The sequence below is a fragment of the Cervus canadensis genome, chromosome 1 (assembly GCF_019320065.1).
Source record: "Cervus canadensis isolate Bull #8, Minnesota chromosome 1, ASM1932006v1, whole genome shotgun sequence".
NCBI classification, from domain to species: domain Eukaryota; kingdom Metazoa; phylum Chordata; class Mammalia; order Artiodactyla; family Cervidae; genus Cervus; species Cervus canadensis.
The window spans coordinates 21440422-21457207 of record NC_057386.1 but is presented as its reverse complement, the minus strand read 5'-3'; the positions used below and the strand labels follow the sequence as shown (position 1 = coordinate 21457207).

The 16786-nt window shown below is 40.8% G+C and overlaps 1 protein-coding gene across 1 annotated transcript; it reads right to left on the bottom strand.

The window, feature by feature from the left end:
* Window positions 1-1993: 1993 nt before the first annotated feature.
* KRT28 (keratin 28) lies at window positions 1994-10009 on the bottom strand. Its single transcript, XM_043469680.1, has 8 exons — window positions 9486-10009; window positions 8935-9017; window positions 7952-8108; window positions 6596-6757; window positions 6292-6417; window positions 3306-3523; window positions 2645-2700; window positions 1994-2375 (listed from the first exon to the last, which is right to left on the bottom strand). Exons 1-8 carry the CDS (start codon window positions 9933-9935, stop codon window positions 2233-2235), a joined length of 1395 nt encoding a protein of 464 aa, XP_043325615.1. The 5' UTR covers window positions 9936-10009; the 3' UTR covers window positions 1994-2232.
* Between the last annotated feature and the right edge of the window lie 6777 nt (window positions 10010-16786).

Sequence of the window (16786 nt, the reverse complement as noted above, 5' to 3'; positions counted from 1 at the left end):
CCGCTGATTTTTTAAAAAATTTTTTTATTAGTTGGAGGCTAATTACTTCACAACATTGCAGTGGGTTTTGTCATACATTGACATGAATCAGCCATGGAGTTACATGTATTCCCCATCCCGATCCCCCCTCCCACCTCCCTCTCCACCCGATTCCTCTGGGTCTTCCTTTTTTCCGCTGTTTTTTGAACATAGGACTCCACATTTTCATTTTGCACTGAGCCCTGCAAGTTATGCAGCTGGCCCTATACGTTGTGCTTGTGTGTGCTCATTGCTTAGTCATGTCCGACTCTTGGTGACCCCATGAACTGTTGCCTGCCAGTCTCCTTTGTCCATGGAATTTTCCAGACAAGAATACTGGAGAGATTTGCCATTTCCTCCTCCAGAGGAGCTCCCCATCCAGGGATTGAACCTGCGTCTTCTGCATCTCCTGCATTGGCAGGCAGATTCTTTACCCCTGAGCCACCTGGGAAGCCCATACATTGTACCATTGGGAAATTATTTCCCCACCAACTTCTACTATTTGCTTCATTTAGTGACCTTTGGCTCAAGATTTTATAAATATCCTTTTTCCCCTTTCTTTGAACTCCCATATAACTGTTGGGTTGTTTGGTAGAATTCCTGCCCTCATTAAAGCTTCTCATTAGAATCAATCACAAATTTGAGAAATATGAGAGCTGTTCTTCCTTTGCAGAGTTTAAAATTTTTTGGGAATCCCTATCATACAGTTTGATTGAGAAAGATGGAAAAATGTATTCATCAACCTCATGAAATTTTAAGTTCTAGAAGAGCTGCTCATGGGTTAAATCTTGCCCACCCTATGTTTCTGTACAGTCCATGAGCTAAGAATGGTTTTTTATGTTTAAATGGTTGGAAAAAAATCAAAGAAGGATAAATATTTTTTGTCATGTCAAAATTATTGGCCATTCAAATTTCAGTGTCTATAACTAAAGTTTATTGGCAGGTAGTCATGCTTATTTTCTTATCTATTGTTTATGGCTGCTGTCTACTTCAATGAATGAGTTGAGTAGTCATTGAAATAGAGAACTTATGGCCTGCCAAGCTTAAAATATTTACTGTCTGGGCCAAATATTTTAGAGAAGAAGCTTGCCAACTTCTGCTCTAGAAAAAAGTCAGTGGCATGAGATTCTTTGCTGTAGGTCTGTCGAGATTATCCTGATTATGGGGAATGGTATCCTGGTAAGTATCCAGATCTCTAAATGAGTCCGAGATAGGCTCATAGGTGAAACACCAGGAATGCGCCATCTAGAGGTGGAAGTTTTCAATCGCAGGAAAATTTCTAAAAATTTTCCAGATTGCTTCGGTTCAGTCGCTCGCTCAGTTGTGTCCTCCTCTTTGCGACACCATGGATTGCAGCACACCAGGCCTCCCTGTCCATCACCAACTCCTGGAATTTACTCAAACTCATGTCCATTGAATCGGTGATGCCATCCAACTATCTCATCCTCTGTCCCCTTCTCCTCCTGCGTTCAGTCTTTCCCAGCATCAGGGTCTTTTCCAATGAGTCAGTTTTTCACATCAGGTGGCCAAAGTATTGGAGTTTCAGCTTCAGCATCAGTCCTTCCAATGCATATTCAGGACTCATTTCCTTCCAGATTGCTTGCTCATGTAAAAATGATTTAAAGATTATGCCTGCTTCCCTAGTGGCTCAGCATTAAGAATTGACCTGCAATGCAGGAGACATGAGTTCGATCCCTGGATCAGGAAAATGCCCTGGAGAAGGAAATGGCAACCCACTCTAGTATTCTTGCCTGGAAAATCCCATGGACAGAGGAGCCTGGCAGGTTTTAGTCCAGTTCATGGGGTCACAAGAGTTGGATGTGACTTAGCGACTCAATAACAACAACAAAGATTATGCCTAGTGAATGTTTAATATTTAAATGCCATATGGTATTGACTATTATATAAAGCTAGGGTAAAAGGCAGTTAAAATATATTCCATAAATGTTTCCCTATGAATTAGACATGGAAAAAATAACTCTCAATTATTTATTTGTCATGAGTGAATGAACATAAGTGCACATCAACTTTTTTATTTATTTGAAAACAAACACCCAACTTCCTATAAAAGGTAACTAAGACAACAGGATTTTTTTTTCTTGGTAAGTAACTAATCTTTAAGGGTAGAAAGTGTTTTTATTATCTCCTTGATATTTAGAATAATAAAGTTTTGCAGGATCTTTCCCCAAATGATTCTTTTCTCAAAAGTGACAATTAGAAAGGAACTCTTTGTTCTGTCTTGCCATTGGTCATTTTAGATGTCTTTTCTTCAATGGACTGAACCCTCAATGAAAGAACTTTACCACGTTGATCTATCTCTTCAACCACCGTCTTTACCAGTGTGGTTCTGGATAAATCTAGAAATAAAACATATGTAATACACATATTCAACTGAAAATATTACATGACAAAGAGTTCCACTGTTGTAATATAATTTTTTGTTGAGGGAGTTAAGTATTGTTTTATAATAATTGTTTGGGACAGTTGTATCCGCTCAACAGAATACTTTAAGTTCAGAGCATATTAGTTAAAATTACTTAAATATAGACAGGCTGTTGCCATAGTGTATGATTATCATTAATGTAAAAATATTTGCTGAAATAGAAGGAAAACTAGATTTTATTACCTTTAGATGAATTTCCTGGGCTTCCTGATCCAAAGCCTTTTGATTTAGAGCATGAGCTGTTAAAAGAAATCCAATTTATTCTGTAATATTTGTTCATCACTTCATAAATATTCATTGAGTCAAGGGATGAACATGAATGCAAGCAAACTTTGTAGGCCCAAAACAGATTTTCATTTTCTATAGAGGAAAATATTAAAATTTTAGCTATCTAAATCTAACATTTCGATAACTAAAATTTATCTAAAGAGGATATAAAACCATCTTGTTTACATTTGATTTTTTTTAAACCCAAGAATTTAAAACTTAAGGAAAAAGTATACACTTTACATATAGATCCTGGGGGGTTGTAAAGAGTACATTTATTTCAGGACAGCAGTGATGTTAGGAATGAACTGAAAGGTGGATAAAGCTTCAAATGCACAAGGACTAAAAGGATAACAAATGGAGACTTCTGCAAGAATGACTGGGATCACCCAGGGCAAATGAAGATGTGGCTGTGATGTACAAAGAGTGGAAGAGGGGACAGTTGAGGCAAGAGAATGGCCATGCTTTTCTGCAGTGGGAAGGAAGAGGGGAGGCTTGGAGGCATAAAAGGGGAATGACTGTCTATGGTTGTGGCTTGAAATAGGTAAAAACTGAATTTTCTAATGGCATTACTTACTTTCTGTCTCCATCTATCAGGCAGCAGTAGGTCTCGATTTCTTTTTCCAGGTGGACCTTGATGTCCAGGAGCTGCTCATACTCCAGTTTCTGGCCCTCGGTCTCGGTCCTGACCTGGTGCAGCTGCTCCTCCAGGGCCCCGATCTGAGCCTGGATCTGGGCCAGCTGAGCACAGTAGTTGCCCTCCGTCTCCGTCAAGGAGCACTCCAGGGAGTGTTTCTGAGGACATAAAAGGTGTCACAACAAGGGATGAAGGAGGACCACTTGGAGGACACGTGAACTAGTGTTTCTCAGCAAAGGGCAGTACTGCTCCCTAGGTGAACTTTGGAAATCTGAGGCACTTGTCACAGTTAAACAGGAGGTGGAGAGAAAGGGAAAGTGACTGGCGATTACTTGGGGGTGGGGTGGGGGTGGGCAGGCCTGATGGATGTCCTGGCGTGAGATACCTGACCCACAGATTTCTGATTATTCCAGTAGACATTCACACATTTAGGTATTGTTTCATATAACAACCAATCTTTATATTAAAACACTTTGGGGGGTACCATAATAAGAAATCAATCTTATTTTGAAGTCTATCAATTTTATTTTGAGATCGCATACTTATTTTTGAGTTGCCTGTTGTTTTCAATCTTACTCTACTACTGTCTCCAAAGATCTACCCCACCACTGCTTTTTGTGCTGCTGTTTCTTTTTCTAATTCATCCTTGATTCTCTGTCATCAGTCAAAGGCCTTTTAATAAGCACTTGAGATTGTGTGAATGCCCTCATAAGGGCGGGATTTCAAGACAAGAGATATATTTCATAACCCAGGATAGGTCATTATTTCAACTCTACTCTTGTGAATATTATACCTCCTCATTTCCACTTGCATAGTCTGTAATTTGTCTTGTCATGTGATCTCTACTTTAATTAATATAATTTTCCTCTTTCTATTATCGTATCACATCCGGGTGGTTATTACGTCTCTTGATATTAGTTATTACCTCAGTGTGCACTCCTACTTTCACTTTTTCATTTTCTTTGTATTCTTGTGTGGACCAACTCCCAATCTTATGTTGTTTAAAATGAAACTTATCCATGAAAAGAAGGTGTAAGCCTCAGTCTGTTTCATTACAGGGTAGTTGGGCCCAAGTGTTTACATATTAAATATATATTATTTTAAAACTTCCATTTTTCCTCTTGATTGCTGTTATGGCATTACACTGGTTTTAAAAATCTTGTGTGTATTGCTAAATATATTATCTCTTGACTCCATTTTTAGGATTATAAAGAGGGAGTTATAAGAGATTCATTATTAAACAGGAGTCCCAGGGAGCTAAGAAGCACTGCCTTTGATAAACAGGCTGACCAGTACATCACATGGTTGGGGCTGGGCTCTCCAGGGAAAAGAAGCGGAAGGTGAACCAGATAGTGATAGGATGCTGAGGTGACAAGTGGCAGATATCAGGGAGGTGCATGCTCAGGTGTTCAAAACTTGAATTTCCCTGATAAAGTGTTCTCATATGATACTCCTTTTCAAGATTGTTAACACTGTCCTAAATCAGATCAGACCATAAGCATCTCTATCTCACATCTTCCTACTGTAAAGGTTGGCTTGTAAATGAGGAGACAGGTCAGGATGAACTTAGAAGTTTGTACATTACAGGAAGCATGTGAAGCATTGAGATATTATATTTAGACAACTCAGCATGTTCACAGTTTGTGTTCCAAACTATAGAAGTCATCTGACCACAAAAGAATCTCAGGAATGGAAGATAGGTTCCATGCCACCCTTATTCTATTATTCGGTTATGTTGGAAGTTAAGATGGGCCTTTTTGTGGATTATTTCATGAGCCCAAACTACAGGACTACTTGCTGCACGGAATCTAGCTATTTTCTAATGTCATTGCTTTTCTGTGAAAGTGCTTAAAATTCTGCTCTGGGAGCTCAGGAATTTATTTCCTTCAGCGCAGCTCCAAAATGAGAGGGAGGATTTGTGTTCAGGAGCACAGCAGCAGGAATAGGTCCTCAGGTTCTAGCTGCAGGAAATAAGGGAATGGGGAAGAGAGGAGGGTTCCAGGAGCCCAAAGTGGAAGGGAGGAGGGTCTTGGGTACCAGCCAGCAGTGGGGAGGAAGGTGAAGGAGGGGAGGGGCACAGTTGTTCAGATAGGGTTAGTGAGTGGTAAAATTTCCAATCTAAATACGATATAGTAAGAAAGCCCTAGCCTTTTTTAGGGTGTCTGCATCAAATCAGTCTTCCTCTTGTTTTGAGTATCTTTTCCTTCTCTGCTTACTGTTCTCATTTGTATAATAGTGACTCTTTGTGTCAACCTGGTGTCCTCAGGGGGCGTGAAACCTCTGATGAGGACAGGGAACCCTTGGACCACCACGTGTGCCATAATTCTCAAAACCAAGGCTTTTGAATGCTGCCAGCAGACACTCCAGAAGAGAAGCCGTTTTCCTCCTGGGCTGTGTCCATGGAAACATTCGAAATAATTGGCAGTAAGTGCCAGAGAAGGCTGAATGCCAAGCCTTTTGGGGTGTGTCGGGTTGGGATGTCTCCCCTGGATGCCCTGAGGCTGAAGAGGCTAACAGTCCTCACATGGAATCACAAAAAATGTCCCCTTCTTTGCCTGGTGGCAAGCACAGTGTGGCCTTTAACAGGACTTCAGCAATATTAGGAGATGCTGGTGATACCAGCTCTGCTTTGCCTGACCGCCTGACATAAGCTTGCCACTTGATTGTCAGGTAGACCAATGCTGCTGCTGTTTGCTTTGCATCCAGCTGAAGAAAGGACCAATTTCGGGAAGTGGGCACTGAGCGTGGGCGGGAAGGAACCTTCAGAGACCTCAGGGAGGAAGAAGTACTGTCTGTCTCTCTGAGCGTCTCGGGGTCTGTCTGTCCTCCTCTCTCCACTAAGTATTTGGAGGTGAAGTTATGACAGGGGGCCTGGGAAGAATTTCAGTTAGACTTTTTGGAGTCGCTGACCTGCGCTCTCACCTACCGTTGCCAGGAGGGACTGCAGCTCTATGTCCAGGGTCTGCACCATGCGCTTCATTTCCGTGAGCTCGCCCCGGGCGGAGGAGGCCGCGCCCGAGTCGTCAGAGATCTGCTGCTGCAGGCTGGCGCTCTGTAAGGCCGGGCGCCCGGGAGTGAGCGTATCTGAGCTTGCCAGGGGGTGGGTGGGTGCATGGCAGGGGTCGGGTGAGGGGGATGAGGGGGTGGGGTGGAGGGATGCAGGGTGAGGGGTGTGGGGGTGGGGGGTGGCGGGGGTGGGTACCGGCCGGGCTGGGCTGGGCATTCCTCACCTTTTCGTTGAACCAGGCCTCGGCGTCTCTGCGGTTCTGCTCGGCCAGGGCTTCGTACTCGGCCCGCATGTTGTTCAGCAGAAGCGTGAGGTCCACGCCCGGCGCCGCGTTCATCTCCACGTTCACGTTGCCTCCCGCGGCGCACTGCAGAGACTTCATCTCCTGCGGGGAGAAGTTAACTGTGACCTGAGGGCGGTTTGGGCTCACCTGCGCTCTTGTTCCTTTTTTAGGTCTCAGTTTGTGACTTAAATTCGAGTTGTCTAAGTTAAGGCACGAATGATTTTTTAAGTTGACTTATTCGATCAGTAGTCATGCCAATCATCTATTTACTTCGTTATTTTTTAAGACAGCCACAACCAACACCACAACATCCAGAGAGGTGTTTTATCCTTTTAAGTGAGAAGTGGGTACAAAGATCAGAGAGTTCTTAAATTCTTTTTTTCCTTTATTTTTTAAAAAATATTTTATTATACTTGATTTACAATGCTATGTTAGTTTCAACTGTACAGAAAAATGATCCATATATATGTATATCTATTCATTTTCAGATTCTTTTCCATTGTAGATAATGTTATTACAAGACATTGAATGTAGGGAATTCCCTGGCGGTCCAGTAGTTAGGACCTGGCTTCCACTGCAGAGGGCATGAGTTGGATCCCCCCTGGTTGGGAAACTAAAAACCCATCACATACCGTGAGGTGCAGCAAAAAAAAAAAAAAAAAAAAAGATATTGAATATAGTTTCCTGTGTGGTACAGTAGGACCTTGTTGTTTATGTTATGTATAGTAGTTTGCATCAAGCATATAATTCTCGATTAAATGTCAGTGAGAGTGCTTGTTGAGGGACTAGAGCAGTGGAAAAACAAATAAAAATCCCTGCCCTCTGGGAACTCTCACCTTAAGGACAATAGCTCTCACTTGAGCACTTGTTATATGCCAGACATTGTTCTAAAGCAGTTTAGGGGTATTAACATCTCTAACTGATAGGTACTATTACCAGACTTAATTTACAGATTGGGAAATGGAGGCACAGAGAGGTTAAACTATTTGCCCAGGATGCTTAGTACCTGAACATCCAGGATTTGAACATTCCTGGATTTGAACATGGTAGAGAAAAGTAATGTACTAATTTCCTAAGGTTAAGCTGTGACAGCCAGAAAATTGAAGGATACAGATCAAAGTGGTAACCATGTATTATCTTGGGGGATGAGATTAGAAGGGCAGAGCGGGAGACATGGAATTCTTTGTTTTATATGCCTTGGCACTATTTGAATTATTATAAGGAGCACGAGTTACTATTGTCATTTAATCTTCACTCCCAAGTATTTAAAATAACTAGAGCTAAATCTTCCCCTACCTCTTCATGGTTCTTCTTGAGATAGGTCATCTCTTCACTCAGGGATTCATACTGCAGTTCCTGGTCAGTCCTGCAGAGAGTCAGTTCATCCAGGACTCGCCGTAACCCGTTGATGTCAGCCTCTGTGTTTTGGTGAAGGGCGAGCTCATTTTCATACCTTGGGAAACATTCAGTGAATCTCAGCACCAAGTAGACTAGCTCAAGAGACCAAAAAGTAAAACCTGCTTTCCTCAACTGCTCAACTGCTTTTAAGTGAAAGTTAAATGAAATCAGGTCTCTAAATATTATAAAAGTATACAAAGAAAGTCCTCCTCCACTCCTCTCACACAATTCTGTGCAGAATAATCAGCATGAATATCTGCTCATGCAAATTCCAATAGCATATCCCAATTAAGTAGAAATAGACTGTTTCAGAATTTTATTGAAGTTAAAAGTAAAAATTGTAAATTGGTCCATTAAAACAAATATTTACATTTACTTTGTACTTGGCACTATTTTAGGCAGGCCTAGAAATACAGTGATATTTTGGCTCAAGAATGTCATAAATATGTAAAAATGTGAGTCTAGCTGATTGTAATCTTAGAACATGCTTTGTATTGCATTTTGTTGTAGCATTGTCACATATGTTACTTCCTTTAATCTCTTAGATTATAGCTTGTCCTATGCGTATGTACTAAGTCACTTCAGTTATGTCCCACTCTATGTGACTCTATGGACTTTAGCCCACCAGGATCCTCTGTCTAATGGGATTCTCCAGGCAAGAATACTGGAATGGGTTGTCATGCCCTTCTCCAGGGGATCTTTCCAACCCAGGGATCAAACCTGTGTCTCTCATGTCTTCTGCACTGGTGGGCGGGTTCTTTACCACCAGCGCCATCTGGGAAGCCCATAGCCTGTTCTAATCAGGGTGAAATTGAAATTTTATATAACACATTAAGTGGACTAGAACCATGTTCTAGGTGTGATTATTTTCTATATCCTACTTTAGCTGGAAATCATCAGCAGCCAGTCTGGCATTATCAATCTGCAGAATGACATTAGCATTTGCCGTAGTGGAAGAGATGATCTAGAAGAAATCAGGAGGGAGAACACAACCAGTAAGTCTGCTCTAACAACCTATTATTTCAGGAAACAAACAAGCACACAAACAAAAAACATTGTACAATCAACCTTGGTATAAAAAAATCTCACTTCCTTATGTAATAACCAAAAAGTTTTAAAATTTTATTTTTAAAAATTACAAATATGGTTTTACTTCTTTCCATATAACTTTTAGACTGTAATACTTCTTTATCAATGAATATATCTCAAAATAAGCAATAATGGAACTAGTAACATTTAAGTTGCATAGACATTCATGAATCAGAATGCCTGTTTTTAGCTAGTAGGAAGAATTACATTTCAAAATAGATAATAAATATGTATAAATGATACATAACAGTTCTGAAGCATTTCCTGTTCTACTTCTCTGTCTTTTGCTAGATCATTTTTAGTTTTAAATACTTTGAGTAGTTCCAAGTTTGTGAATTCTCACCTTATTCTTAAGATCTTCGATTGCTAAGTGATATCTGCTGTAGTCATGATCAAGTCCATGGCAAGATCCAGGACCATGTTTTTCATACCAACTTTTGATTTTTCTCTCTAGTTCAGCATTTGCCTCCTCCAGAGCTCGCACGTTATCCAGGTAGGATGCCAAGCGGTCATTAAGATTCTGCATGGTCACCTTCTCATTCCCAGAGAAGAGTCCCCCTTCACTTCCAGCAAAGCCAGCACAGGTACCACTTCCCAGGATACCACCAGCGTGGTCCCCACCAGGAAGACTGCCCAAGCCACCTCCCAAAGCATAGGAAAATCCACGTCCAGCATCAGAGTTGCCACAAGCATTGCTACCTGCAAAGCCTGTGCCTCCACTGGATGGCCTGACAGATCCAGTTCCAGACCGTAGGCAAATATGCCTGGACCCGCTAGAAAACTGGAGAGACATGGCGGTATGAGAAATGGTCTCCTTGTCTGTGGATAGTTGTAACTTCAGAGGAGAACAGAATATTATGTGCTGATGGCTTCTTTGGGCTTTTATACACATTGGGGGGGTGTCTCTATTTGAGTTATACATGCCAAAAGGAAAAAAAGGCTTCATTCAAATTAGCATGAAATTATGTATAATTGGGTGATTTTGGGGGCTAAATTAATGTCTACCATCCTGGGTTGTTGCTTCAGGATATTTGTTATCTTACATATAATAGGGTTCATTCTATATTAAGTTCATTATTTTAACTTATAATTTTGGGTGAGTAATCCTTTACTTTCATCTAGACCCTAAGAATATACCATTATTATTTGATACAAGTTATTATAAAGTTTTAAAAGTTAAGCTTGTAATAGGGTACCATCAGCTACAGTAGGGTCTTAATTACCAGAGAGATATATTGATATAAGGAACCATTAGCTACAGAAACACATATTTTATCCCACCACACCAAGAAGCATTGTGTTGTTTTAAAAAATATATGATCCTACTAACTTCTCTTGTCTTACTGTGATTATTACATCTATTTGTTACCTTGAACAATAACCTAAATATTGACTGATTCCTTTATTTAAAATGTATAGCTACTACATTTGTTAGTCAATACTAAGTGTGAAAATAAAGACATGATGCTAAATAAATGCAGACATGAAAAATGCTTAGTTATAATCTTTGAGAAATGTATGGTCAGGACCAGATAGGGGCTGGATCATGTTTAGCTGTCTGTATTAAAAACTTTGAAATGAATCATAACTAAAAAGCAGGGGACAACATAATCAGGTTGAAATGAAAAATAAGACCAGTTACAAGGCTAGGACAATGGTTCAGGTGGAAAGGATGAGGGTAGTAGGATGGAAAGAAGTTGAAAGGAGATGGTCACTGATTGAATTTGGAGAATAAAGAATAAGAATTGGGGGTGGCTCTTAGGTAATTGCTTTCAGATGCTGGGAATCCTATAATACTGACTGAGATAGGAAACACAAGAGGAGGAAGATACTGGGGTTAGCTTTGGTCCAGCTGAGTTTTAGGGGTTGGTGGAATGTCTCATATGAAGATAGGAAGTGTGAATGTTTAGAATAAGTACTTGGAATGGGGAAAGATGCCTGACTAGCAATGAGTGAAAGGATTGTTAGGAAGAAATGAAGGACCAGCTCTCATTTCTAATGACGTTTAAATGCATATTTGGAAGTTATCTTTGTGTAGGAGAAGAGAAGATGATCGGCTGATATGCATTTGGGGTCTGAAGATGGGCTCAGAAGAAGGAAAAAATAACGAAGAAGTTTCTGGTGTTCTTGAGAAAACAGTTGAGGTGATTGACCACAGTTTGTGCATGCTCAGTTGTGTCCCAACTCTTTTATGACCCCAGGGACTATAGCCCACCAGGCTCCTCTGTCCTTGGGATTTTCCAGGCAAGAATATTGGAGTGGGTTGCCATTTCTTCCTCCAGGGGAATCTTCCTGACCCAGGGGTCAAACCCGCATCTCCTGCATCTCCTGCATTGGCAGGTAGATTCTTTACCACTCAGCCACCTGCGAAGCCCATGATTGACCATATGCTGCTGCTGCTGCTAAATCACTTCAGTTGTGTCCGACTCTGTGCGACCCCATAGATGGCAGCCCACCAGGCTCCCCTGTCCCTGGGATTCTCAAGGCAAGAACACTGGAGTGGGTTGCCATTTTCTTCTCCAGTGCATCAAAGTGAAAAGTGAAAGTGAAGTCGCTCAGTCGTGTCTGACTCTTAGCGACCCCATGGACTGACGCCTACCAGGCTCCTCTGTCCATGGGATTTTCCAGGCAAGAGTACTGGAGTGAGGTGCCATTGCCTTCTCTGGATTGACCATATAGTCATAGGTAAAGAAGGAAGTAAGATTAGAGGAAGAGATACACTGAGCAAAGACAAAGATTGAGTCATTGGGCACTTTTTTGAGGATATACAGCAGGTGGAGTGGGCGGGAGATTGACAGAGATGAAGGATGGTAGGTTAAAGTTGGATGGTGGAAGCCAGAGTTTAGAATTCTAATTGAGATATAACCCCAGATCTTGATAAAGTTTAGTGAATAGACATGGGGCCTGGACCCAACAATCGCTGGAATAAGAGTTTAGAAATGGGTTGACACTGAAATCTTGGAGTAGGAATGAGACTGGAGTGTTAAATGAGCCATCTATATAGCCAGGAAGTCTCTCATGATGGCAGGAGATGAAGAGAAGTGGACTGCGAACCAGATGCGGAAGTCCTTGGATGGTGGAAGGGTGTGGTGGGGGGTACTTGGATAGCATCAGCCTCAAAAGAAGAATTTTAGCTTAAGAATGAAGTGACAGGAAGCTGGATGTGGCATTGGGGATATAGAGAATACGGATTCGGCCTTGAAGTCCACATGTTAGATACGTGGAAGTGGAGTTGGGAGGGAATGAGGAGAGAGGTGGAAGGGAAATGGAGGAGAGGAGAGAGGGAGGAGAGGGTTGGGAGGTAGAGAGAGGGAATGAATGATCAGTTTCCAACAGAAAAAGTTCCTGGGTGAATTCGGGAGAAAGACACATTAAAGTGTAATATTATAAAAAATCTTTTCAGTTGAACCCTCCTGCAAAGGAACCTGCAGAAAAGGCTTAGGGAGTTGTCAAAATGTGGTTAAAAAGACTTTCCACCTCTTTTTGTCGACACAGTAAAGGAGACTTGGCTTAGCACAATGCCCAGCAAATGAAAAGCTGTCAACGAAGGGCAGCTTTATTGTTGTGGTTGTATTATAAGCTGGTGTGGACAGTCTGGGGAGGTCAAGCTGCGGTGGAAGCAGAGGTGGGCAAGAAATGACCTGAGAAGCCTCCTCTTGAGGCTGTGGTGGGAGATCGGGGTGAAGGAAGAAGAGAGGATGGGAGAAGGAGGAGCAGGAGGGACTTGGTTGGGCTTGACTGGTTCCAGGTCTGTGGCAGAGAGAGGAATGAAGTTGCTTCGCCACCAAGACAGTCAGGGTGTCTCCTGGGACTCTGCTGGCACAAGCAGTCTGAAACCTAGTTAGCTGGTACTGAGGCTGGCATCAACATGGCCTTTAAATGCATTTTCTGGGCAAAGTTGTAGGATCTTTTTAGAGCTGCAGAGGGCCTGAGACATCACCCATTTCAGCCTTTTTATTTGACAGATGAGGCAAGTAAGTCCCAGAAGTGTTAAACAGTTTGCTCAGAGTCACTAGCTACCTGCCAAGTGAAGATGTGGCATATTTTTAGGTGACCTTGAGAGTCTTGTATCGTGAGCACATTTCAGATATAAGTAATAACTCTACTGAATATCTGCTTTATGTGTTGCCATCAATAATCTTAAAATGCTGTATGGTTGTGAAATTATCTTTTAATTAAGTTATTGAATGATTGAAATTGAAATAACAAAGAATTAGGATATTAAAATATATAAAGAATTGTGACTCTCTTCAATGCTTGCGTGATCATTGAATTTGAATTCATGTGTCTCAGTCGTGTCCAACTCTTTGCAACCTCATGAACTGTAGCCTACCAGGCTCCTCTGTCCATGGAATTCTCCAGAGTACTGGAGTGAGTAGCCATTCCCTTCTCCAGGGGATCTTCCTGACCCAGGGATCAAACATGGGTTTCTCACATTGCAGGCAGATTCTTTACCATCTGAGCCACCAGAAAACTGTAAATAATAATAATTAGACAAATAATTGGTGTAATGGGCTTCCCTGATAGCTCAGTTGGTAAAGAATCCGCCTGCAATGCGGGACACCTGGGTTCGATCCCTGGGTGGGGAAGATCCCCTGGAGAAGGGAAAGGCTACCCACGCCATTATTCTGGCCTGGAGAATTCCAAGGACTGTATAGTCCATGGAGTTGCAAAGAATCAGACACAACTGAGCGACTTTCACTTTCACTTTGGCGTAACAGGTTCACATTCTATATATGTAAAGAAAATATTTCCAAAGGAACATGTGTGACAAAAAAGAAGGAAGATTTTGTTGTTGTTAATGCATACATTTAAATAAATGGCTTCTCGGCATCACCTCTGGCGCTCCCACGTCATTAACTGCCCCTGCCCCTACCTTTCTATTTCCACCAGAGGGCAGTGCTCACCTGCAAATGTAAGTTCTTGGGGCTGACTTCAACCTGGATCATACATGCCCTCGGCAGGAAATCATATTAAACCCCTGAATCCGCCTGCTAATGCAGGAGAGACAAGAGATGCAGATTTGATCCCTGGGTTGGGAAGATTCCCCTGGAGGAGGGCATGGCAACCCACTCCAGTATTCTTGCCTGGAAAATTCCATGGCCAGAGGAGCCTGGTGACCTATAGTCCATGGGACCGCAAAGAGTTGGACACGACTGAGCACACACACAGCACAACAGCCAGAACCTACCTCAACATTTATGTTTTCAAAGTCTACAGCGTGATGAATATAAAGACAAAATTCTCTTATGTTTATATCAAGCTTTATAAGTTCTGAAGGAATTTCTTGTAAATTATCTTATTTGAGCTTTACAATGAATTTGGGAATCAGGAAGAGAGGTTTCCTTCGTTTGATTTAAACATGAGGAAACTGAATAAAAGAACTGTTCAAGGATACACAGAATCAAACTGGGTGAATCAAGCCAGAATGAGCCTTGTAATTCAGTGTGATTTCTTTCACTATATATAGTTATCTTAATGTCAGGTAGAAAAGTAAAACTCAAACAATGCAAAAATCCTTCTTTAATGAAAAGCACAAACATATTTCTTAAAAAATTCTTTTCAGAATTTCTAGTAATAGCAAAATGCAGCTGTTGATTGCAGTTATGTGCCTATCAGGAGTCATTTATTCAATTTTTTAATTAAAAACATTCAGTTATCAAATTGAATTAATTATCAAATTAAATACCAAGACATATTTAATGAGTATCTACAATACACCAGGCATTGTACTCGTAGCAGAGGATATAGTGGAAAGGAAAATATATCCTTTCAAACTCTTATTGTGAATAATGCTGCTTTGAACACGGCATGTACAAATAGCTCTTCAAGACCATGATTTCAGTTCTTTTAGGTACATACCCAGAAGTGGAATTGCTGGTATTTTTAAAAAATATTTTGAGGAACCATCCTACTGGTTTCTGCAGCAGCTAATCTATCTTACATTTCCACCAACAGGGCACAAGTATTCCAATTTCTCCACATTCTTGCCAACACTTGGTATTTTTTTTTTTTTTTTGATAGTAGGTATCCTAATGCATGTAAACTGGTGTCTCACTATAGTTTTGGTTTGCGTTTCTCTAAATGATTAGTGATGTCAACATCTTTTCATGTGCGTATTGGCCATATCCCACTTCCTTTTATCTTTACAAGAAGTTATTCAATCTATCAAAATGCATTTTAGTTCCATTCTTCTACTAATCTTTTTTTTTTTAATTTAAAAAATATTTTTTTTTGGCTGTGCCACACAGCATGTGGGATCTTAGTTTGTGGGATCAAAAACTAGGTTGTGGGATCAAAACCCACAACTCCTGCATTGAAAGCATGGAGTCTTAACCACCAAGGAAGTCCTCTGCTTTTAGTTTTCCCTTCAAATTTCTTACTTCACAAAACCTTACAGAGGCTCTGTAGATCAACACAAATAAATTTATTGAAACATAGCTGGTTTACAGTTCAGTTCAGTCCAGTTGCTCAGTTGTGTTCAACTGTTTGTGATCCCATGGACGCCAGGTTTCTCTGTCCATCACCAACTTCCGGAGCTTACTCAAACTCATGTCCATTGAGTCAGTGATGCCATCCAACCATCTCATCCTCTGTTGTCCCCTTCTCCTCCTGCCTTCAATCATTCCCAGCATCAGGGTCTTTTCAAATGAGTCAGTTCTTCACATCAGGTGGCCAAAGCTGGTTTACAATGTTGTACAATTTCTGCTGTATAGCAAAGTGACTTAGTTATATATATATCTCTATCTATCTATATATCCTTTTCATATTCTTTCCCATTGTGGTTTATCACAGGATATTGAGTATCCTGTGCTATGTAATATGACCTTGTTGCTTATCCATCCCATGTAAATTAGCTTGTGTCTGCTAATCCCAAACTGCTAGTTCTCCACCCCCACTGCCTCGCCCCCTTGGCAGCCACAAGTCTGCTCTATCTGTAAGTTTGTTTTTGTTTTGTAGGTATGTTCATTTTGTGTCATATTTTAGATTCCACATGTAAGTGATATCATACAGTATTTGTCTTTCTCTTTCTGACTCTACTTAGTTTGATAATCTGTAGGTCCATCTTTGTTGTTGCAAATGGCATTATTTTATTATTTTTAATGATTGAGTATTATTCCATTGTATGGAATAGTGCCATAGTGCCACTGTGATCATAGGAGTGCATGTATCTTTTTGAGTTATAGTTCTGTCTAGGTATATGCCCAGGAGTGGGGTTGCTGGATCATATGGCAATTCTATTTTTAGTTTTTTAAGGAACCTCCATACTGTTCTCCATAGTGGCCACACCAGTTTGCATTCCAACACACAGTAATAGATCAAAACTTTTAATGAGAATTCCTCTTCTAAAGGGGTCATTAGCTTGGTCATGGTTCAACTAACCTTCGAACCCATTTCTTTATACTTTTCTAGCATTTCTTCTTAGATAACTTTTTCTGTGTAGGAAAGATTAATTGAAAGCTTAAATATGTGATTTTTTTTCTTTGCTAAAATCTTGGACAACACTATTTTCAGAACACTACCCAAATTGTTCTCTGAGGTAATATCCAATGTTTGTGCCAATTCACAATTCCTTCTTTTCCAAACTGATGTTAGGCTGGAAAGACCTTTTACTCAATGTTAGCATGTGGATGGTGTTTCTGG

Excerpts from the sequence above, each read along its gene's own strand:
- KRT28 (XM_043469680.1), bottom strand. The coding sequence starts at position 9,935 with ATGTCTCTCCAGTTTTCTAGCGGGTCCAGGCATATTTGCCTACGGTCT. Across the intron at positions 6,758-7,951 it reads TCAAGAAGAACCATGAAGAG|GAGATGAAGTCTCTGCAGTG; the intron begins GTAGGGGAAGAT and ends TTCTCCCCGCAG. Across the intron at positions 2,376-2,644 it reads CCCAGGAAATTCATCTAAAG|ATTTATCCAGAACCACACTG; the intron begins GTAATAAAATCT and ends TTTTATTTCTAG.